This window comes from Amblyomma mixtum, chromosome 8 (assembly GCF_055824585.1).
Source record: "Amblyomma mixtum isolate Tamu chromosome 8, ASM5582458v1, whole genome shotgun sequence".
Classification (NCBI taxonomy): Eukaryota; Metazoa; Arthropoda; class Arachnida; order Ixodida; family Ixodidae; genus Amblyomma; species Amblyomma mixtum.
This window is the reverse complement of record NC_143019.1, coordinates 83,018,850-83,043,386: the sequence shown is the minus strand read 5'-3', so window position 1 is coordinate 83,043,386 and position 24,537 is coordinate 83,018,850. Positions and strand designations below refer to the sequence as shown.

The following is a 24,537-nucleotide window of genomic DNA, read 5'->3' as shown; positions in this document are numbered from 1 at the left end:
CCCATCTATGCGAAATTGGTCATTCCGTACTTTAGATTCGTAGGTATCTGGGAGTCCTCTGGGAATAGTAGGAGGACTCTGGGAGTCCTCATACTATTCCTGGCTCAGTGGTGCAGAAGTTAAGCGATGCGCCACTGTCCTGTGATGGCAGGTGCGGACACCGGTGGGGCTTGTGAGACAAAACATTAACTTAACTAGCTACCAATCATTAATTTAACAGCAACCGTGGACAGTTTGCTTACAATCCGCTGGGAAGTCTGGCATGACGCCACAAGGTCTCGTGACCGAAGATGACGTGACAAGGTCCCGTGACCGGCGCATTTTTCGACCGAGCAGAATATTGTGCACCAGGTTGGCCATAGGGTGGCTGCAGTGATTTGGTAGTGGGGGCACCTGGGCCCCCACCCCGGCCGAGTTTTCGCTCACAACACCGATGACGAGGCTGAATTGTCTGCAGAATGAAAGCCTTAACTCTATAGCGTTAAAACGGCCTGCACCGTCATTGAAAACGACAACCGCGGACGTTCCAGCGGGAGGCGTGGGTATACGACGTGCACGGGCGTGGGTAGGGAAGAAAAAGAAGTCGGTCAGAAAGGCTTGGCAAGGAAGGCTTGACGCGTGGTTTAGCTAAGAAGTCTGTAAGAGATGGAGCGGAAGAAGACTTCGCAACCAGAAAGAAGGTTTAAGTTGGGAGCTAGCAGGGGGACAGAAAAAAGCACCTGAGCGACAACAGCAAGCAGACGATGGTTATTAGGGAGAGATCAATCAGGTGCTTGTCGCTGGCGTGTCAAACATCAGATGGTGCGCCAGAACTATAATAACTAGTTGATGAGCACCTCTCTAACTAGTTTCTTCTGTTTTCTCTTCACGACTAGGCTGATTTCTGGTCTTACCATCATCTTACGATCTGGTCACCATGGCTGGATGTAAGGTAGAAGCTTAGGCCTGAACCACCTTCAGTTTGTACCTCTTATTAGGCTTTATGACGATAACTTCCACTTGTCATTGGTGCTATGTTCTGTGTTGCCTGGTATATCCTTACTGGTGGCGAATCCCACACTCAGTTCCAGTCTATACGGCAACACACGATAGCATAATACGTGCACGCCCTTTAGCTCTGCATACCCAGCTCTGTATATAAATCACATCTTTCTGAGGACCTCCACATCCTGCGCGATGGCAGGGCGAGCGCATTGTACGAAGTCTATGTCGTTTTTAGTGTGGCCATCAGGGCTCTTCAAAGTCCACTTTCTGCTCTCCGATTAGCAGATGAGAGCATTCATGAACAGTAAATTATTTTTTCTGCGAACTCTATCAATAACTCCTCGCTGTTATCCCTAGGGCCGATGCCATAGTCGCCCACTGCCTATCCTCAGCCTGCTTTTTTCTACCTTGGCAGTGAACACTCTCATCAGAATAGTTTACTGCGTTTTACAGCGGCAGCTATTAAGAGCCCCTTCCTGGGTTTCGCGTCGTAGTAGTCTGTCGCCGCTGGCGTAACCGGCGGGTGTGTTACCATGGGGACTATTCAAAGGGTGGTTGCCGTGCAAGGAGGGAGGAATGACGTAAGCGAAGACATGCGTAACTGGTGGGTGCTTACCCTGGATATAGGAGGGTATGGCCAGTGCGCAACAAGGCACAATCGGTCGGCGGTCGCCACGGAAATCATCCTGAGTGCAGTTACGTTGGAAGGACATGGAGGGTGGAGGGTTAACATGGAAGGAGGGTTTACGGCGTGAGCGGCGGAAGGCTTAACAGCAACCGTCCTGAAGGTGGTGACTGTAGAAGGAGGAGGATGTAAATGAAGCGGAGAATGTCCCAAACGTATGCTGATTACCACAGGAGGAGGGTATGGCTAGAGCCTTAGAACGCGTAAACAGTACGTGGTTGCCATGGGAACCAACCGGAGGGTAGTTACCCTAGAAATGGAAGGAGGTTTTGGCGAGAGGAAGAGAGTATGGTGACAGTGTATGAAGACGTACGACGGTCACCATCCGGAACATGGTTACCGCGGAAGGAAGAGGAAGGGTACAGCGAGAGCGGAAGAATGTTGCATGGTCCATCTACGGCAGCTGCTGGGAAACGCGCCGCTGGAGGAGTGGATCATCATCAGCGCGGCGCTTCTAGAGCGGTGGACTGAAGAGGAGACCGAGACGAAAAATGATTATGTGCGGAAAACTAAAAAGAGCGCCCTAGAACTATATAGATGTGAGGTAGCTGTCATATTCTGTACTTCAACATATCGGAACATAGCAGTACCTTAACTGCATTCGCTGAATCTCAAGTTATCGAGTAGTAACCCTTCTCTCAATTTTGTTACTTTGCTGATGGCCGATTCCACGTCTTTGGAGACGATTTCGATGATCTGGTCATCATGGCTGGATGTAGGAGCTTAGGCCTTTACCACCTTCAGTTTGTACCTCTTATATAGGCTTATTTACGATAACTGCCATCGTCTCTTAAATCTATGCAGTTCTATGTTGCCAGCAATACTCTTACAGAGGAAAAATCCCACATGTAGCTGCTACCTGTTCGGTAGTACACGATAGCATTGTACGAGCTCGCCCTTTGTTTAGCTCTGTACACGCCTGGTCTGTGCACTAACGTTAAAAATCTTATACATCATCGAATACCCGCAAGTTTCTCAAACAGCACAGCTAACCTACGTTCACCAAATAAGGTTCTAGCTTTAATAGCTTCTAGGTTCAGTTAACGATGCCGGCCTGTCTTAGCACCTTCAAGTAAGTCCCAGGTCTCACCGCCGCCTTATTGAGCTGCCCCGCAGCCGCTGTGGACAGAAGGCAGCTGGTTATTTGGTGTATTTATGTAGAAGGTTGCGAGTTCATTCCTTCTGCATTTTCACTTCTCATTTAAGCCTATTTCTCCGTCCTTGTTTCTTTTCCGCCATTTTAACTTTTGCCGTGGCCACCGGGAAATTTAAACTGAGGCATACCGTTCGAAGCACGGGAAGCACGGGAAGCTCGAAGTGAAATGTACGAAGAAAGCCCGGAAATTGGACAGTATGAGGTAGGGAGCTAAGGCATTTAAATAGTTATACACAAAAGCGTTGGCTCACAATGGCGGTAAAGGAATAGGAAATTAACTAATACGTTTACAGGAAACAAGGACCAAGAATTAGGTTTAAATTAAAGGTGAAAAATGCAGAAGGAATGGACAAGGTTAATTCTGTGGAAAAGGAGCAGACCATATATACAAATAGAGAAAGGCAAACCAGGAAAGAATCGCTTTATAATAACTTAAAAGGCAGCGTCGTACTCTATGAAACTCGGTCATTGTTTAGAACGCGAAGGGACAAAAACAAGTGTCAGTCGTTTTGGGCAATTAGGCCAACTGCTCATATGTGCGCTATCATGACGTGTTCGCTGTTGCGCTGCTCTGTTGTTGATATGTTGGCACACGATCTTTGTAAGACCACGTCACGTAAATTGTCGGTCGCAGCTGCGACCTACTAGGCGATACCAGGGAAGCACCTAATTACCACCCCAACTTCTTACGTTTACCTACAGTGCAAGCATCATTGGAATCACGTACTCCTCCTAACCGCTGCAGCTCATTCCGCTTAGCTCGGAGCGCTTAGGGGCGGTGCCACCTATTAGCACCCCAGGTTCTCGCCTGGTTACCACGGGCTACACCTTTGGAAGTAAGGCACCCGGTGGGCAGGAGAGCAGTGGCGCAGTGGCACAAGACAGGTGCTATGGCAGGAGTTGACATAGTTGGCACTTGGGTTGCTTGGGTTGGGTTGCGACCCAGGTTGCTCTTCCCTTGCAGCTTATCCAGGTTCAATGGGCTGCCGCCTGACACGGTGGGCAGGTAAGCAGCTTGCCTCAAAACTGACGTGAGAAAGACAAACAGACAAACTACACAACGCCAAATTGCTGGGAATGGCCGTTATGAGTGCTAGCGCACGAAAAGAAATTTAAACAAACAGATGGCGCATATGCTGTATGTCGTAATTCTGCAGAAACAATTGAACCTGTTACACTAGAATACGGCCGTATCCATCGGGATGACGATGCAGGCTCAGTCACTTCGTAAAATAAGTGTTCGAGTAGCGGTCTGAATAAATCAATGGCTTAAGACAGTCCAAATTACCTGTTTTTTTTTCATGTTTGGAAAAAAATTAACCTGATGTATCTTAGTCCTGAGTGAAAAGACTTTTTAATTCCACCTGTATTTTCTGATAACGATTTTCGTTCTTTTGAAGCTGGGATTACTTCTCATGTAACGCATGTGGGCTTTGCAATACTTTACTGATGAGGAATAAGTATTCTGACGCCCATTCGCTGTTAATTACGGGCTTCAAGCGAACTTCTACAGATTCCTCCCGAAAAATTCGGAGTTAACGTTTCGGGCTATCTCTGAAGACGTACACCACAGAGACGCACAATAATACAAGACTATGTATTTAGCAGTAGTCGTCCGTGGTGTCTTTTTCTCTCAGGTTTATTTTAGAACAGCACAGGAGTTAAGGAATGGAATCCTTGTTCACTGCAATATATCTCAAAGGATTCCGTATATCCTACTGTAGACACTTAGGTGTGTAGCTTTCTCCGAAGAATGGAAACTTTGGCCATCACAGCACATTCACTTTACACTTTTTTTATTTCCATTTGATGCGGCATTGTACAAAGAAGGAATTTTTGATTGGTCCCGCGATTTCTGCTGACCCCAGTCCAGAACGTTTGCTATCTGGCGGCACAGGGCACACGGCACCGCATTCCTACCTTTTAAGACAGGACACTTTGGTCAACCACGCGATCACAGTATTCTTAAAGACAGTGAAGATGTACTGTTTCTCATGACATGTTACAACTCCACGCACCCAGCGTCGTCTGCAGTATGGTGTGTTGAATCTTGGATTTCCCGCGCATGCACAGTCAAACATCCGGCTACGTTTGTGCGCTGTGAAACAGGAGTGGTGTAAAAGATCCCTTTTCTCTGTGGTCTGGTGTATATAGGGCAGACTGGGCGTTGGTTGAACATTCGCCTTAAAGAGCACAACAATGGCAGTGCCTCAGGGGTGAGGGAACACCTCCAAGAATGCAATAAATGCCGGCCTATCTTTGTGGCAAGACAGGTTCTATTCCGTCACCCTGAACAAAGAAGCAGGGAGGTGATGGCAGCTTTCTACATTGCCTCGCACAGTAATTGCGTGAATAAGCCATCAGTATCGCTTACGAAGAAGGAAATAGCCTATCTGCGTAAATTTTGAGTTTGTTTAGTCATAACATGAAATCTTAACTGTTTTTATCTGTACCTACCTGTGATATCTTTTCATATTTAAGTGTTTGTTGCCTTCTCATTAAATTAGTTGTGAAAAAGGCGCTTGTCCTGTGGTTTCTTCTCTGTATCATGAATCTTGGAGGATCAGTTTTCTCCTTGCGTCCGTGTTCGGTAGCGAGCGCTGAAGCCTTTCCCAGAAGTTGGACTCTCCCCAGCGGAGGTAATTCGCAGCCCGCACATAGAGACGCAGATCTTCGTCCAGTGCCCCTGGATCCACCTCGTCCACCATCACAATGACGAGGCGGTTGATGCTGTCTTCCAGTGCTCGCTGGTGCGCCAGCCTGAACTCCAAGCGGCACCATGCGCTCGCCACGAAATTCCTGCAGAATGCACCGTTCGTTAGCAATAACAACGCTTTTCTTTTAAGGTAATGAACTAAGTGGAGGCAGCAGTGTGCTTCGTGCCATCCGCATCGTTTAATTAAAATCTCCAAAGGCATATGAACTAGCAAAGTCAGCAAGACAAAACAAACGTTACTTCAAGTCGAAGAGTGACGCGATTCGATTTAAAGTGCACTAAAAAATGGCTGCCATCTTTGCTTTTTGACAACGTATGCTCCGAGCCCGTTCTATTCTCTGAATGTTCGCGGGAAAACTGAATTACTGAAACTGTAAGTTTTGCGCCCAAGCTCCTAGCGTGAGATATTGAGCTACTTGTTCAATGTACAAATCCTTTTTGACACGTACATTGTCACGATACAATAAATTCACACATGAAAACGTATCACGATGGCATATTATTTTGAATATGTGTAAATTTGCTCCTTGAAGCTGGTTCGGAGATGTGCGCCAACTACATGAAATGAAGAAGATTATAACTTATCTAAGTCGGACACTTTGAAGTATACTTATATTACTTCAGAAAGTGGGTTCCATACCACGGAAGGACATTCGGAAAATGATTTAAAAATGTTTTATATGATACTAATTTCATTTCTTCAATTCATTCTCACAGGTAGCTTCCTCATAATAGAGCTTCCTCATAATAGAGCTTCCTCATAGCTTTCCTTTGAATATAAGTGGCATGTGCGGTCGACCTAAGGTCAGAGGATATCAAGACGCTCAAATATTAATAACTTTTCACTGAAGACCGACAGCGATCATTTAAAAGATAGGGGTGTCCGTTTACTTGTAAGCCCCATACATAAAGTTTTCATCTTGTTTACTTTGATCTCCACACTGAACACCTACATAATATTTTAGACAGTGAAGGTTTTGATGAGCCTTGTCATTTGGACTGCTATTTTTTATTTTAAATGCAATCGTGCACAAACAGTGGAATTTTCACTGATATATTGCGGAAAACATTATTTCGAAAAATTAAGAACAAAGTGTTCCGAGGATGCAGCTGCAGGACCTCACCGCGTCAGGAGCAGCAGCGTCCGTCTGGAGCAGGCGACAGCATCGCGGATGATGTCTTGCAGCAAGAAGCCACCCTTGAAGTTCCGGTCGTAAGTGCAGTACGATAAACCCAGGCCTTCAATTGTCGGGAGCAGCTGATCATGCACCAAAGCTGCGTCCTTGCTGCTGAACGTGACGAACACGTCGAAAAGCTTCTCATCGTCCATATCATCTTCCGCGATGCATCCAAACCAATCGAAGAAGCCCCACGCGCGTAACCATGCCTTGAGCGGTCGCTTGAAATGCAGGTAGGCCGCCGAGAGCGCCAGGAAGAGTGCCAAGACAACTGTGCGCGACAGGCAAGGTTAGAACATAAGAACGGCTGTCTACTGACACCTCTCTTCGAAGAAAATGCTGACCACTCACCCAATGCATAAACCAGATACGTCACGTGTTGTGGGAAAGGTGCAGGGCAGAGGTGACTCTGCTTTAAGGCCAGGAAAGTTTTGCGTGGCACCAGTGAGTTGGGGCTTTCGTTGCACGTGAGGCTTGCGATGTCTCGTATCTGTTGCAAATAAATTGCCGAATCCATAACATAAAGCCATAAATATAACATATTTAGAGCTAATTGGTTGTGCATCGAAGATCGGAAAACATGCGGTACCCGCCTAGGTGGCTGAGTGGTTAGAGTGCTCGGCCTCTGAGCCGGAGTACGCGGGTTCGAACCCAACCGCGGCGGCCGCGTTTGGAAAAGGCGCTCGTGAGCTGTGCGATGCCAGTGCACGTGAAAGATCCCCAGGTGGTCGAAATTTTTACGGAGCTCTCCACTACGGCACCTTTTTCTTCCTTTTTCCTCTCTTCCCTCTTTTATACTTTAATAACCGATATACGTGGGAAAATTTCTGCTCCATTTACTTTCCTCAAAAACCAATTTTCAATATTTTTCAAAAGACGCTCAGAGCACAAAGGAAAGAACGACGAGACACTAGTGCTAATGTTGTGCCTTCATTTTCTGTGTGCTCTGTTTTTTAACGTGTTTTCATCATTGGTAACAATCTGTACTTCTGAGCGATTCCTTTGCTTAGTGCTCCTAAACTATTATTTACAAACACGTTTTCACGTCATACCTAAGCAAGGTTGCGAAGTTTGCCTACTTTGTGACGAATTGTGTGCTTTTCGGACCTATTGGCTAGCAAAATTTGAGCTTACCTACTTGGCTGCTTTTTGTATGTACCTTTTAAATTTAAGGTACCGAGTAAAGGAACTATTACAGTCGTTTCGTCAATGGTTAAACCCGATTGAGTACTCCAGAGTGCTGTACATGAACACCACTATTCTGTTATACCTGCTTTGTTGTCGAAAAGCTATCGTTTTGAAATGTTCCTGACAAATCTTGGGAAAATAATTGCTCCTCCGTTGACTAAATATTCGCTGGACTGGTCCTCTGTGGCATGAATCCAAAATTTCCCCATTCGTCATGGAATGCTGCTGTATTAGTTTCCTTAGAGCTAGCAATAAAAATACCTTCCACTGCCATTCAACCAAGCGCACTTCAGTGGAGCTAGGCATTGGCTTGTTTCTTCGCAAGTTTACCTTGTCACCTTCCCACGCTATTGATTAAAAATGCATTAACAAGTGAGTGATGGGGGCACATGCCAAACTGATAACACAGTTCAGTGGTGCTGAGAACAGGGCCCTGTTTAATATCTTTCACACCACAGGGTTTGTTTTCAGCCGTTTATTGGGGCACTGCAACCCTTGAAACCCAAAAAGACTTTGAAACGGGAAGACGAAGGGCTTCCTATCTTACAAAGATGAAGCTTTCCACATTATCGAGATGGGGAGCTTCAAGGGAGCTACAAGTTACCCCGGTGCAAGGCTCAAAACCTAGCCATGAGTCCTGAAAAGCTTTGACGAAGGCTATATTCAGTTCTGATGCCTTGAATACCGAAATTTAGTGAACACTCTGTTTTTCCAATATAAAAAACAAAAATCGAAATGATCACCGAAGAAAAAAAGACAAAAATAATACGGGCACCAAATAAATCTCTTGTTTACAGAGTGCCAAAGAAATTTCATACTAAACAAATACCATGCATGCGATACAATAAACGGGATTAAGTTAACTTTGACAACTTAAGGAGCAAAAACATGATGTTCTACAAGGACGAAATAAATTATTGTTTCTTTTCAACTCCTCTCGAAAATTCCTCCTGCGTTTCTGTGCTTCTGTCCGGCGCTCCTCTTTGGTTTATTTCATCAGCGGTGTTCTTACAGAACCGAGGTATTCACAGGCGCTGTGGCAGTGCATCCGAAACTAATTATGGATCTCTGACAAAGCTGATGCTAGTGATATTTTTCTGGTGTTTTGGCACCATTTGTGGCTTTTTTTGCATCTTGACTGTGGGTTGTCTAGTTTTTTGGATACTTAACGTTATTTGTAGCTCTCTTCCGAGTTTAGAACCTGGCATCTATGTACCTAAGTTATCCATTTTTGTTATGGGGTACAAATAACGTATGTAATGAACGAAAGTTTCTGAATGCACCAGCTGTCCGAAGAATCAGTGCATAGGTATTTCTAAAAATTCTACTCACCAGATTAACGAACATTTCAATATTCAGAAAAAAAGCTTACTTCTTCGTTACACCTTTGGCAAAGACGAGATCGTTATATGTAGGTAACTGTTTTGAGATGCTGAAAATGTGTTTAATGAAATAGTGGATGCACTTTTGGGAAGAACTGCTGCTGCAGCGTTATCTTTAATTGGCTAGTTACGGTCAAATAATTTTTCATGTTTATGGCACGATTACAAGTACGCTTGCAGGGGCCGATAGCGACGTTCGAAAATTCCAGCAAGCAGGACACCTTTTCATTTTTTTTTTGTATTTTGACTTCCCTATTTTCATACATGTGTGTCTTCCCGGGCACTTGAAGAACCATATGTGAACTTCGTTTTGGGTTATTGCTACGATTTGGTAAATCCTATATATTATTTAATTGCGGACTTATGTTTGAAATTTGATTTTTATTTTTTTTCTAACTTTGAATGCTGTTCACAGGAAGCGAGCGAATGGTTAATAACGCAATGTTAGAACAGCTTCTTCTCATCCTCTTAGTTTTGTTCTGACAAAAAACTAAAGATATGTGTAAACAACGAATTAATGGACCCGCAATGTGCAAGACCACCTTACGGACAAGCAGGTTGAACAGCGTCCTAAATGAGTGGAGTCCACTATATATCCGGTTATTAATCCTTATCTCTTCAAGATGAATTCGTGGAGGCTTACCACGTCGGGGTGGGCTCCGACCCACTGTCGAAAGGGGTAGTCGGTGCAGTCGCAGTGAAAGGGATTTCGAGACAGCCACAGAGATGTCAGGTGGCGTTCTCTCACCAGGTCGTGCGGAAGCTTGATCAACATGTTACCACTGAGGTCGAGAGAGTGAACTGTCTCGGGAATAAGGGTTAAGTTCAGGCTCGAAAGCCTGTTATTTCGGAAACACAGTACCTTAACTTTAGGGGAACTTTGCATGAGGATGCCATCAAGATGTTCGAGTCGATTGTCACGCATGTCCAGCTCAGCCGTGCCTTGCGGAAAAACTCTGGGAAGCCGGATTAGTGCCGCCAGTGAGCAGTTGACGATTATCTCCCGGTCTCCGCCTGGTTGCTCACGGCACTCGCAGTGGCAGCCGTGTGCACAGTCGTCCGGCCACGAAATCAAATCCTTCAGGGATATCTTGCTGAGCGCTTCTCCTTTAAGCAATGGCGGGTGCTCACAGGTCGGGGTCCACTCGAGGCGGGCTTCACTATCATCACGCAAGAGCCAGGCCATTCTGCAGTCGCAGAGCAAAGGGTTGTCTGGAAGAGAAGGAAAAAGAAAAATAGACATTGTCTCAGGAGAAGCAATGCCAACAAAACACTTGTGGGCATGTAGCACTTTAGTTCGCTAGATTGCCGCCCAGTGTTTAAGAAAAGATAGTGTAGTCAGCCTTAGTCGCTTTGATAAGAACTGCGCACCGTTTGCGGAAATGTTCGCAAGACATCTCCGAAGGAATATATTAGCAGTACTTCGCCTTAAGGACACACTAGGATGATTTTTAATTTTCTACACTTAAAGCGCTGGATAGCAGACAAAGTAGAAACCGGTAAAAAAACTAATCAGTATGAAAAAGGGCCCTTATCGAATGCATAATGGCAACCACTGACTCTGAAGGAATATGAAAATAAGATTTATGGCTCTTCTTATACATCGTGTCCTTGTAGACAACAAACAATATCGTATTTTGCAATCGGGATGGTGTATTGAAGGAAAAAAACTGACCACTCCTTAACAAACGTGTGAAACGATAATTTCAAGGACAGCTGTTAGCGAAATCGTATTTTTCACGCTCGATATTTAGAACCACTATTCTAATCCAAAGAATTACACAGTAGCCTCGCCTTCAATGTTCATGGCCTAAGGTTTCGCAATATAATCGTGTGCCCTGAAACCTAAACGTAAAAAGTTTATTTGTAATTTGTAACTAGTAGTCTCTTAGCTTAGCTCTATCATATTCATACAGTCCAACCTGTTTTACAATCCAAGTGTACAGAGGACACGGACGTATGTCATTGCTTCAAAGATAAAGATCTTAAAAACGATTGAAAAATTAATTGGTATATGCTCAAAGAAGAATACATTTGAAAGCAGTTATTAGTCTTGGTGACCAAAACTGAATTCGAGCTCCAAGGTATGGTAATGCTGTGTAATTCCTGACGTCACTTTCTCACAGCTTATCCCGATGCAGTCAACGAGAACCATTCAGTACACATTGGCTTGAAGTTGTTTACAACATTGTTCTTACAAAATTATTCCCCCAGAAAAGCAACTTTTGTCAAAAACTATGTTTTGACATTCTTACGTTGGAGCACAATGTTCGGCGTGGCTTTCATGAGGGGCGGGAAGTCGCTTCGGCGCAGTGTTTCAACTCGATTTCCTTCAAGGCCCAGAGTCCGCAGACGTACTGCCCCTGTAAAGGCTCCTTCCACGAGGCTGATGTTGTTCCCTGTCAGCAAAATGGAGCCAAGGACTCGGTTGTGTCCGAATTCGCTCCTTTCCAAAATTTGTATCGAATTCAAGGATGCATCGATGTGTTTTATGTTTGGAAGATTTCCTACTGAACCGTTAAGGGAGAGCAGCTGGTTGCTCCTGAGACGAAGGGTGGCCAGAGTCACGAGGCCCCTGAAGGCGTTCCTCCCAACCCACTGGATGCTGTTGTCAGACATGTCGATTTCCAACAGGTCGGTGTTGTCCGCGAAAGCATAGTCCGAGATACTGGTTAAGCGGTTTTCCTTTAGCGACAGCTTTTTCAAGGATCTGAGACCGGCAAAGGTGTCGCTAATACTGGTGATGCGATTTGAGGACTGGTTTAGGACTTTGATTCGGCGTGTGTTTTTAAAAGTCCCGATTACATTGCCTAGCCTGTTCCCCGATAGGTTTATGTATTGTAACCTTGAGTCTGCAGCAAATACAGACGCCTTTAAGAAGGTGATGTTGTTCGTCGAAACGTCTAGATGTATCAGTTTTTGAAGTGCTCTGAAAGCTCCAGGCTCTACGTCGGTTATATTATTATTGTTCAAAAGGATAACTTCTATCATCCCATTAGATGATGCAAATTCAGTAATGACACCTATGCTGTTCCTTTCGAGATCTAAGTGCGCCAAATTGGGCATCCTAGATTTTACAAGTGCGTTGATGTCCATTATCTTGTTCCGCCCCAGTGCGAGTCTCTGAAAGAATAAAAAGAAGCACGGTAAGTAACCTCTATAATAAAGAGTGCTCCACATATATTACAATCATAGAAACCAAAGAAAAACGTTAAGGAAGAGCAAAAATCCTTTAATATATTTATTCGCCCCAGCAAATGGTACGGCTTCGTGGAGATGCAAATAAGTCGTTAAAACTTTCTGGACCAGTGTGAAGTGGAAAACGCACACGTGAAGCGCGACGATGTCAAAGAAATCAGAGCCGCCAATTTTTGCTGTGGGGAAAAACAATTACATCTTAAGTGACAGAGTCTGGTGTTTTTCGCGAGCTGACCACCTGGTTGTAAGGAGCCACAGTGCTCTCACAAGCAGCACAGGCTATTGGCCCAATATTGGAAATGTATTGGCAAAGGCCTGTCCGACAAAGGAGGAGACTGAGACCATACATTTCCAATACTGGGCCGATTACCTGTGCCGTTTGGGCTGTATTCTCGTCTTGCACGCCGCGATGGCTCTCTTTTGCAAAGGGGTATCATGTCGACATTGCGGTGCGTTGCGCTTCCCAGATTTTGTTTACTATGAGGCATTCATAGCGGGGAACGCCACCCATTTAAACGATGCAAGTTCTCTCGCCTGTAGCTTAATTTCAATACACCAGCGCTTCATTTCGGTTTCGTGGAAATTCAGGACAGTAGCACTCTGCGCCAAAACTACTACGAAGTCTCCATCGGAAGAGAAGAACACGTAACTTATGTCGCCATTCCGAAAAAATGAAAGTTTGCTACCGTTTATTGTTCCCTTCTCATGATCCCTGAACCATTTATTTTTTATGTTGCATATCACGGATACATTTTTGAAGATGATGGGCGGAAGCTTAAATGTGTTATGTATTGCTGGTATCGCATCCCTATAACAGAATGGTTAAAATGCTATGGCAGCTATGTTGATTAAATAGCAGCTGTTATTTATTTGCAACATATACAACCAGTGTACTCATCTCCCTCTAGGCAGCCTGCATTTCCAGTATCACTAACTATAGAAAGAAGCCAAACTTTTACATAACCAACGAAGGCCTTAATGGACTGGTAAAGAGAACGAAGCCGCCTTCATGAAGACGACTTTTTGACCCCCCAAAATGTTAGCAAAGATGCTTTCCCGATTTGACAAACGCAGAATGTAAAGGCAGCATTAAGGAAACGGACATGGTCACTGCACTGGGAGCTACTACCACATGATATCCCCTTTTCGTGCTCAACTTTTGCTGCTAAGTGAATGCAAGACAACTGTAGCCAATCACTTCATCAAGCACAGAACTGCAAAATCTGCTTCATATGAGGAGCCTTAAGTTATGTTTTGGCTTTATTCGTAGTTCATAAACTGCATAACTCTGGGTATGAGATAAGGTTACTCTACAAAAAGTTTTCCGCTAAACTAGCTACTACTATATGTTTCGATCGGTGCTATGTCAGGTATTTTCTGGGGAGCAGCTGCAAAAGTGTAGATATAGCAGCTTGCAGTTGGGATTGGCCTGCAAAACACTACGCAAATTGCCACGTTCATCCTAAATAGAAATTACGTACTGCTCATGTAAAAAACCCGTTCACAATCCCAGTAACCGCTATTCACAGTCGATAAAGCAGATGTGCACTGCTGCATCGGAATTTTGTGATGATATGGTAGATTGCATTGTTCTTTGTGGTTTCCCTTGAATTTGCTGCCCCGCTGAAGGCGCAGATTGCGGCAGGAAAAAAACTGCATTCTGTGGAGTCTTGTCGCTTCCTCTCCGTCAGTGTCTCTGATTTCCAGCGATGAGGCAAATTAATATCTCGTACGAGTTAGCCCCGTTATTCGTGTTTGCAGAAGACTTTTTTCCACTTTGAGACCATCCCCAATAATTAAAAAAAATTATCACGATCACTTTAAAAAGAAAACGGAGTAAGGCATAAATAAATACTTCCAGCATTTTAACGCGCGTTATGGCACCACACTTCTCTTAACCCCCTGCGCTGCAGTAGGATGTAACGGCTACTTTGCCCGTAGGATGCTGAAGATTGTCTAATTTAGTTAAGGTTTATTAGGGTTTAAGGTCCCGAAGCGACTCAGGCTATGAGGGATGTCGTAGTGAAGGGCTCCGGAAATTTCGACCAACTGGGGACTAGAGCACTGCACGGGCCTCAATCTGAGGCCCAAGCCCGGCCCGGGCCCGAGACCTGAAGCCCGAGCCCGGCCCAGGCTCGCGGCTTCCAGCCCGCGCCCGGCCCAGACCCGCTAAATTATCGCTCTAGCGAGCCCGGCCCGGCCCGTGAATTCCGGAGTGAAGCCCAGCCCGGGCCCGACCCGGCCCGTTTGACAGTAACGCTTGAGATTTGCTGCTCACTCTGAGCAAGTAGACTGCTACTAAACCGATAAGAAACTGGCCGACAAAGCTTCTGAAACCATAGTTTGGCTTGCAGAAAGTTGGTTCTTTTTAACCTAGAATGAAGTGATTAAGAGTAGTGCTCGCCAGGCCCGTCTTTTGGACAGTAATCTGGTGTAGGTGTGCAAAGAAAAACTCGGAAGTTCTGAGAGCCAAATAAAAAGAGCTGCCTACGCGCGTAATAGACTACCTTGCATTCCCCCATGATTTTAATCAGTTATATTTTGCCACCCGGAAGTATAAGCATTAAAGCTGCCTAGCAAGCAGTGGGATGACATTTTTTTAGTGAACGCGATTCCACAGGTTGAACTCATAGCCGAACTGGTTGCCTTTCAACAGAAACGGAAAGCTAAAAGGCTTGAGTATTTCACGGTGTGTGTTTTGAAGACTATAAGCGTCCTAAACTAATATGTTCTTCCTGAATGCATTTCTAATAGTGTATAGGTATGTTTTGGGATACGAACGATCAATGGCCAATTAAGACCGATTGAAATTTTACTCTTACTGGTGTAGCAGAAGATAACGCGCGAACCACGTAATAATTTACAGGACAAAACACTTGTCATGACAACCAGGCTGAAGAAGCGAGGAGGGATAGATGCGGTTATGAGATGAGATTTACAAACTCTCGCGGCCTTTTTCGGCTATTTCATTTGCGAGACGTTCCGGTAAGCTGATACAAAAGAAAACAAAACACACTTTCGTTTTGTGAATTTTCTCACATGAGAAAAATATAGTTATTATATAAGAGCTATGTTTTGGGGGCCTAAGGGCCAAAGGGGGGTCAGGCTGAGAGAGACACCGAAGCAGAGGGCTCCGGATCATTTCGACCACCTGAGTTTCTTCAACTAGCAATGGTACTACGAAGTACATGGCTGTCATTCTTGCAGCCTAAACAGAAATGCGGCCGCCGAAGCTAGTAGCAAACTCTGGTTCCCCGGCTCAGTAATGAAGCGCCTTGACGACTAAGCCACTGCGGCGTGGAAATAAGGAAATAAATAAGTCAATGAATAAAGCTTAGTTTTTTTTCTCAGCAAGTACTATAACCCATAGCTCATCCGTGTCGCTGCTCCAATGCCGCATTTGTCACTTCACTCTGCAATAGTGAATGAATAGTCGGAAATCAGCCGTTTCTGTACTGACCCAAGCCAGACTCGGGTCCGCAGCTTGAAGCCCGAGCCCGGCCCGGGCCCGCAACTGCAGGCCCGGGCCCGACCCAGGCCCGGCAAAACAAATCATGACAGGGCCCGGCCCGCTGGCCGGGCCGTGCCCGGGCTTTCGGGCCGGCCCGAGCCCGTGCAGTGCACTACTGGGGACCTTCAACGTGCACTGACATCGTACCCTACACGGGCCTCTAGAATTCCTCCTCCATCGAAATTACGCCGCCGCGGCCGGGATCGAACCCGCGTCTTTCGGGTCAGCAGCCGAGCGCCATAACCACTGAGCCGCCGTGGCGTGGCTGCCTAATTTAGTGTTACAAAGTACACTAGCATGTATTTGCTCTCAAGCCAGACGTACAACTGAAGTGGCGTAAAATCCCGCTTTACGCAGCTTATACTAGAACGGGAACAGGACATCTAATGCCTTCTTATCACTGCGGCAGTGACGACAGCATTACCACCTCTGTTTGAACCTACAAATACACCTAACGCGTCCTCTTCATTAAAATTTCCCGATATGACTACAATTTCGCTTTAGAGTATAAATACCGGGAAAAATAGCGGCGATCAAAGGCGCGGAGATGAGGATGGCGAAGGCTTATTATGGGCACAAAGTCGCGTTTAAATGCCACTTATTTGTCGTCGATACCACTCACGCAGCCTCCTTCAGACATCCCCGGTGCTGCTCGCCCTCGGTGCATCTGATTTCCGCGTAGGCTAATGCTTGGAGAATGAAGATAACAGTGGAAAATCTACGGTCTCCAGAGACTGCGAACGTCGCCTTTCGCCACCTCCCCCGTAAAGCCCTCGCTTGTGTGCCTGGCCTTTTGCTGCGACAATTTAGGACGATGACAAGCGTTCGTGGCATGCGCACCGCTCGCAGGTGCATTATATATAGGGGCTTCATGCTCACCTATCAATCGCTTGACATTTCGAGGTTTGTAGCTGTCGTGGCCGTTCCTTCGCCAAGAGTGCCAGGACTGTTTTATGGTTTTATTTCTCGGTTTTTAGCCTTTTTGTTGCGCTCTTGCTTTTTCTTCGAAGCCTAGCCACGGCGTTTACGCGCCATTCCTTTATATCTGTTTTCATTACAACACAGGTATGGCGGCGGTGAAAACTTGCGGGTGACCATCTTTCATGTTGCGTTGAAAGATGGGCCTAATTGACGCGTCCTGACGCTTGCTGACGACAAAAATTATTACGTCTTTCCCAATAATCATGTCAACCGTAGAAGCCCAAAGGGAACTCTCCAAATGGCTCATGCTTCAGCGCCGAGAACGTTCGTGCTAAGTGGCGGCGAAAAACTCGAATTTAGTATGCCTGTAAAATCATCGAAAGAAGCATCATTTTCAAGAAAAGTTTAAAACGTTTCTCTCTCTCTCGCTCTCAGGATACATATTGGCTATTATATCACAGGAGGAAGCATCGTATTGAGGAAAAGCTGGAGATACGCAATGCCTTACCTTCAACTTTAGCATGTTATCAAATAAGTTCTCAATCCTGGAGATGCGGTTGTTGCCAAGAACGACTGACTTCAACAACCTCGTTCGCTTAAAAAGATTCGGGGACAGGCTGTCGATCTTGTTGTTTGACAGCTGCAGATAACCCAGCTTCGGAAATCCCGACAAGGACTGGTCGTCCACTTCCTCAATGCCGTTGAAGCGAAGGTCCAATCTAGTAAGCCTCGGCAGGTAGAGCCCGCCTTTTAGAATCTTGATTTTGCTCTTGTTGACGAAGAGGTTCTTCAAGCCTTTGGCGGCCGTCAGGCCTCTTGGCAGACTGTGGAGTTGGGAGTTGGTTATGAGCACATTCCTTAATCGGTGGATGCTAGCGACGGCCGCTTCTCCGATGTCGCTCAGGGGACAATCTATGACTGACAAATCAAATATGGTGTGGTTGGAGAACCATGACGTAGGCAACTCTGTTGTTTGGACGCTCTTCAATGACAGCGTTCTGAGGATGACGCTCGCCACCTTGGCCATGTCCGCATCAATGTCGTGGAAGCTTGAGACGTTGAAACACCTTACTCTGGCTCCTCGCGTTGTCATAGTGCAGGAGCATAGATCGAGTTGAGGGCAAGTGGTTTTCGCTTTTCCCCATTTTCGGGACGCGCAAAGTACGACGTTGCACAAGGCTACCAGCAAGAATAGAGTGAAGGTCACGTTAAGGGCACGCATGGTCACTAAGGAACGCATCCTGGAGGTCCTCGTTGGTCACAACCGTTCAAGCCACGTCTGGGGTGTTCTGATCTACGCGGCTGTGGGGAACACATAGAGCCCGAACCTCTAGCAAACACGGCCACATCTCAGGAAAGACCTGGAAAGAAATATCCGTTAATCGGCAGCTGAGAACCCTTGTATTACACTGCTGCCGATCCACACGCAAAAATGGAGCTTCACATAGCAGAGAACGGCGGTGTCTTCAGCAGATTTACTGCAGTTGTGACAGCACAAACGAAAATGAGGTCGTGGGGTGGGAGAAAACTACGAGGGAGATGATCGCGTGCTCTCGTTGCCGACGCTCCAGTGATGCATCGCTTGTTTCTCTTCGAGCTGTGCCAAGTCAACCCTGCCGTTGAATAGCCTGTTAGTTTGAGCATACGCAACGAATTTTATCAGTCAATACTCGAAAAACTTGCCTCCGTGTTCTGGCAGTGAGGCAATATAGACTCGTCGAACAATCTCGCTCCCTGGTAGACCATCTTCGAGTAAGGAATGCATTCTCTTCAAAAGTGCCGAGAGCCCTCTTTGCGCACTCGATAAAAAAGTCGCGCCGTATGTTCTTCAACCGAAGGTAGCGTCGCTGAGAAGCAAATAAACCGGCTGACACCACAGGAAGGCAATACTGTGTTCGCCGCGAGGCGCTGCGATAGCGGAGTGCTTTGCTCGCGGTACGCATTTTGAGCAGTCGTTCCGCCTTCGACGCAGGCGTGTCCAATTCGAAGGAAATCCTGCATCCGGCTCTTCAAGGCCACAGCTGGCTCGCAGATGCCAGGCACGCACATTCTATGCAAATATTAGGTGAGGAAGAATTTTTCTGTTGATATTATTCACATCATTCAAGTATACTACAAAAGTTCTTTATCACTCCACTTTAAGGTACCCCAAGTGGTTGAAATTATATACGAGACCTCCCTTGCGCCGTCTTCTATATTCTCTGCTCTATACCGGCATCCACGGCCGGTTGCAGTTGCCACGTTGTGTGGGAAAGTTACATTGCTTTACTCGCAACAGGTTAATATTATATTTATTTAGCTACAGAAGAAGCCAATGGGAAACAAATGTATTTCAGAACGGTGTCGTTTCGAGATTGAAGAAGCGAGTCGCCAAGAGTTTGTTTTTGCCAAGGTTCGACAAGGTTGGTCTTATTGACCCGAGCCGGTATGGGCAATTCTATACTTATTCAAATTGGGAAAATTTCATATTCAGCTGATATGGAAGGCATTAAATACAGGTTTCTGATGGGCACATAAATTTGTTCATGTATAATACTCTCGTATGCCTTTTCGTAGACATTACAGAATGCCATGCATGGCAAACTGCAGAAGAAATCTTTTTTTGAATCCTTTTTTCTGAAGACTAGCACACACTACAATAACCTTCTCGCTGCCGTCGTGCCCATCACCACACCTAACGCCTACAAGTCTGCTGTAGCTCATAATCTTCATTATTCTGCCTAGAACACATGTATACTTTGCATATCATGTACTCCTCTCTCGAGCGAATCTCTTAGCTGCAAAACCGCATCTTAGCTGCCGAACAGCGTGCTGCATATCGGTGATATAGCGGAGTAGTAAAAAACAGGCCACCGCAGACCGCTTTGTGTTTTCGCTGAGAGCAAAGACGGGCATGAAAAAAGAGATATACTGGGTGTTTGAGCGAACATCCTCAACATTCCCCAAAAATAGGAAGCTCTAAATATAACGAAAACCATTATGGAAACACACTGTCCGCTACGGGCGGCGTCACTTACTCTAAAAATTATCCTAATTAAGCAGTTATTCTACTAACGCTTGCAATTAAAACTTTCAATTAGAAAATTCTGGTGCTAATAGCGAATGGGGGTTCGAAACTCTGGAGAAACCGTTGCCTTGTTAGTTCACGAAGCGAGGGGACAATCATGACCTAAAGCACTGTAACGGGAGGCAGACCTGTGCTTTTTTTCTGCACAGAACAGAAATTGAGGGCATGAGGTCATCTGCATAAATTACCAAAGAGGCTTCTGAGGATACCCGTGTTATATCATTAATGCATATATTGAAGAGTACCGGTCCGAGGACACTGCCCTGTGGTACTCCGCATGCTGTTATCGTCGTACAATTTTAATCGCAGCTTTGTTTTATTTCTGCTGTTATCCGTTGTCAAGAGAAAACAAAGGGTAAGAACCGTTGTCAAGCTGCTCGAGAAGCAGCTTTTTGTTCTTATCCTTGCATTTATTTCTGTATTGAAAGAAATGCTAAATAAATTGATTGATTGATTGAAATTGATTGATTGGAAGCCGGGTGAAAGCGCAAAGTTTGCTGATGACGTGCTTGTGTGTCAACAACGTTCAATTCGAACTGCACGCGCTATTGTACCATGGCATACGCGTTCTTTTGTCCGCCACTTGGTGAAAGCAAAAGGATATACTCATTGTGGGTGTTATTTTTGACAGCGACGGAGCAAAATGAAGTGCATTAAACGGTGCAGCGAAGTAGGCAGTTTGGATTAGAGGCCGTTGTTATTGCGGCACGCTTAATTGTGGCCCGTCGCTTCTTAGGCTTTGCGTTCTAAATTCTTTCCGTGGTATCATAGACTAATATAAACGCAAAGAGTGGACACTGAGGCCTTTTCGTGGCCGAGCTCGGCATTTTACGCCTCCGCCAAATGGCTTTGCACAGACAAACAATAAAAGGACATACGTGGGTGCGCTCCTATCAAAGTGAAACTCTGATTTCCGAGACTTGGCGGCGAGAGGCGGCCGTATTTAAGGGCTCCTTCACACTTCTCAAAAAACATGGCAAGCGAAACGGACTCGGTCGCCGGAAAAAACGAGGCCCTGTCCTTATCTGTTGACGCCCGGGCGAGGCGGAACCGCCGCGCCGCCGCTGTTCCTCGCTTTTCCACATGTGTCTGGTGAGCTTCCTGGCCTCCGCTAGGAGCGCTGAGAGCAAAAGTCTGCCGCATGGAGGAAGGAAAGCTAAAGAGAGGCCCTTCGTATTCCCAATGCATTGGCAAGAATGTGGCGGAAGTGACGTCAAAATTTAGGCTTAAAACGTCGGGCCACTAGCAACGTTGTCGTTGTTACTAAGAAAACTCGGGCCACTAGCAACGGCGTACGGCGTCGTTAGCGTCGTTGTTGCTAGGGGCCCGAGTGTTTCTGGGTGGCGGTGGACGGGCTTTCGGCACGGTGTGTTCGGCCTTGCGTGTTAAAGTCTACATGCCTGGCGTCGTGACGTTACGCACGCATCTAAGATTGCTTTTAAATGCAGCGAATAACCGCTCATTTGATATTTTGTTCGTCAAACTTGGTGGTTACGCGGAGCGATCGATGCATTGAAATGAATCTCGCGAAAAGGTGGCACTCCGGAACCGCGCTTCGACACGCGAAGAAGCGTTGATTGTTTTGATCAGCGAACTTTCGCACCTCACGAAACAGCACCGAAACATGAAGCCGCTCTCGGCGATGCTGAGCTGCGTTTCGAAGGCCACACGGCGGGTGTACGGTAGCCCGAGGAGGATGGTGAGCTGAGCTATAAGCGGCGCGCAATGTCGTATTTCTTCGCCTGGCGTCGGAAAAGGTTCACCGCACCTGTGCGCCGGTCTGTGTCTAGGTGCGTGTTTACGGGGAGGGAGGTGTAGGAGTGTAGCGGGGAGCGGCGCGGTTTTTTTTATACCTTTCTTTTACGAAGCACTTGCGATACACTTGCGAGCCACGCTCGATCCCCGCCCCGTAGCTCGGTGGAGAAACAAGATAGTGAGGAGAGCCGAGCCAACTTCCGGTTGCGGGGCGGCTTCACAAACAGTGACGTCAGGGCCTCTCCTTAGTTCTTTCCTTCCTCCATGGTCGGCCGCAAGGGCCTACAGGAGTGTTTTCTTTCATGCAGTTTACTGTAGGTTACTCTATAGTGGTAGGGCCAGTCGGGCAAAGTGCTTGACGTCACGGGATGAGTGCAGAGGCCTTTCTTTCTGGGAGGCAATTTCCAAGCTCCCTGCGGACCTAATGAGCTCTCCGGATTTTAGGTGGAAAAAAGCTCACGATTTCCTCGAGCTGCCGAGCCTTACACAACTTTTACATCGTTCAAGAAAATGATACGACGTCACGTTGTCAATGGCTTCGAACTCTACTTTTACTAGCCACCAGGTTTTGGTAATTAAACGGTTAATAGAGAAATCTAGCAATCAGATAAATTATTATAATCATTTTCCCGGTAACTGACATCAACCACGGCTGATAGGCTGTTCCGGAAAAGGTTTTCTGTCTTTCGAACTCCCTGCTTATCGAATTATTTGAAAATGTTCGCTGTAGCAGCTGGAAGGTATAGAAGAGTGCAATGGAATACGCGAAATGGAGCTACTTTTTTAGCTCTCTCTATAATGGTCGGCATGCAACGTAAACCTGCGCATAATGAACACCGGCTTAGATTAAGTTTAGTGAAACATCAGGAAATGAAGAAATGATATGGCGACCGCGCTCTCGGAGAGAAGACAGCAAGATTCGGGTGGGGCTCAGTGCCGATCGGTGCACCCGTCTTATCTCGGAATAAATTCCGCGGCACTCCTTAAATGAAAGGCCATGTAAAGCTCTGCGAAGTAGCAGGAGTAGCAAAGCAAATAGCGTTTCAAAATAGGCTAGTTGTTTAGCATCGTTCGTCTGGTACTAATCAGAGTTTTCGGAAATTAGACTAAATAACGAAAAATAGCACGGAACACGTATGCACATTCGCTTTCTGTGCGTTTTGCACTTGGCTCGCCGAAGTTTTCTAAAGCGCAGAATTGACAGACCATTTTTTTTTCTTTATTGCCTGGCTTTGGCTCATGACATTGAACAACAAATATACACATAACGCTATATACATACGACACTGTCGTGGTCAGCCAGCACGAGACTGGCTTCGTCAGCTTAAAATTCCCGCAGCATACACAACGGCTCTAGTCTTGAGAGCCACTCGGGAGGCTCCGCCGCTGCTTTTTGGATTGTAAGAAACCAGTCCATGCTTACCCGAAAATAAATTCGGGCCGGTCGTGCGTCTTTGTCACAATGGTAGCCTGCCATTCTGGAGCGCCATATACAGTGGAGGCCCAAGAGCATTATGAGATCAAAAGGTGCCCCATCCTCATTATCAGTGCTTAAATAGCGAATTCCGTGCGCGTCAAGTGGTAGCACTTTCTTTATGGTCCTTTGTAACACGTCCTAAAAATAAACCTCTTCCCAGCAATGCAAAAAAACATGGTCTATTGTTTCAGGCTGTTTACAAATTAAGCAGTTCGATCCCCACGGTAAAAAGAAATCATTTCCCTCTAGAAACTTTTTAACTGGTAACGTCCCGGTGTGTAACTTAAAAAAGAAAGTCTTTACTCCTGGTGGCACCTGCATTTTCTTCACCCTTTTTAAAACATCCCCTCCCGGGCCTCCACTGTACAAGGCCCTGTACATGGGCTCTGGGAAAACAATATCACAAAGACCATTGTACAACTTTTTCCTTTTACTTTTCCACAAATAATCGGTGGAAAAACGTGCCGAAAGAAACCGAACGCTTGCTACAATCTCTTTGTAGTAACCAAAAGTTCCACCAGAGAGCTCTTCTGTGGATACCACAAACTCCGGCAGCAATCGCCGCAGCTTCATGGCAACAACAAACTCTGAGAAGGTTTGAAGGCGGCCGTAGGAAGAGGCTTCCAACACTAGCACGAAATGCGTTGCACTCTGTTTTCTCTTTCTTTTCTGCCTTCGAAACCGGGTTTCCTGCATTGTCTGGGCCGGGGTCTTCATTTAGATTGAAGCACCTGGAGCAGAAAAAATTTCTTTATTTCCGTGTTGGTTTTCAAAATCCGAAAAGTCTTGTACGTTTGTTATTGCATTTATGGGGAGTCGCGGTTAATGAAATAATAAAGAATGCAAAAATTTCGGTTTTGAATATATGGCGCAGTCGGAAATAATACGTTCGAAAGATCCTGCCTAAAAGTTTCAAGGTATAAATTCCATCTACAGCTACTTAAGTCTATATATTTCGCGACTACGAAACCCGCAAATGGCGATCTCGGTGCGACATGCGGCAAGACTTCGCGCCCATCGCTTCCCACGACCGCAACCCCGATGGGCGGCATCGTGGTTTTATTTGAAAGCTGGGCCCCTTCCCGACAACCTGGTTTTACTATTACCGTGAAGTATTTTTGAACGTCCCCATTCCGCTATTTTAAGAAGCCTCTATAATGACTTCCAAATGCATGGCACGCTCACTTCAAATTCTATTTTCACAGCTTCGTTTTTTGCCCACATGACTAAACTTATGCAAGTTTTTATTACGTTTGTATGGAGCAATTTAAATCATTCTTATACCGTTTAAGATCAAGATCAAAATCAATCAATCAATC

The 24,537-nt window shown here is 45.9% G+C and overlaps 1 protein-coding gene across 1 annotated transcript; it reads right to left on the bottom strand.

Annotated features, from left to right (window-relative positions):
• Nucleotides 1-4,628: 4,628 nt before the first annotated feature.
• LOC149333237 (uncharacterized) lies at nt 4,629-18,826 on the bottom strand. The gene is made up of 6 exons (XM_089556013.1): nt 17,428-18,826; nt 11,545-12,412; nt 9,933-10,501; nt 7,071-7,209; nt 6,666-6,990; nt 4,629-5,624 (listed from the first exon to the last, which is right to left on the bottom strand). Exons 1-6 carry the CDS (start codon nt 18,157-18,159, stop codon nt 5,372-5,374), a joined length of 2,886 nt encoding a protein of 961 aa, XP_089412139.1. The 5' UTR covers nt 18,160-18,826; the 3' UTR covers nt 4,629-5,371.
• Nucleotides 18,827-24,537: the final 5,711 nt, after the last annotated feature.

Excerpts from the sequence above, each read along its gene's own strand:
- LOC149333237 (XM_089556013.1), bottom strand. The coding sequence starts at position 18,159 with ATGCGTTCCTTAGTGACCATGCGTGCCCTTAACGTGACCTTCACTCTA. Across the intron at positions 10,502-11,544 it reads GCCGAACATTGTGCTCCAAC|ACAACCCTTTGCTCTGCGAC; the intron begins GTAAGAATGTCA and ends CTTCTCTTCCAG. Across the intron at positions 5,625-6,665 it reads ACGCTGCTGCTCCTGACGCG|GAATTTCGTGGCGAGCGCAT; the intron begins GTGAGGTCCTGC and ends TGCATTCTGCAG.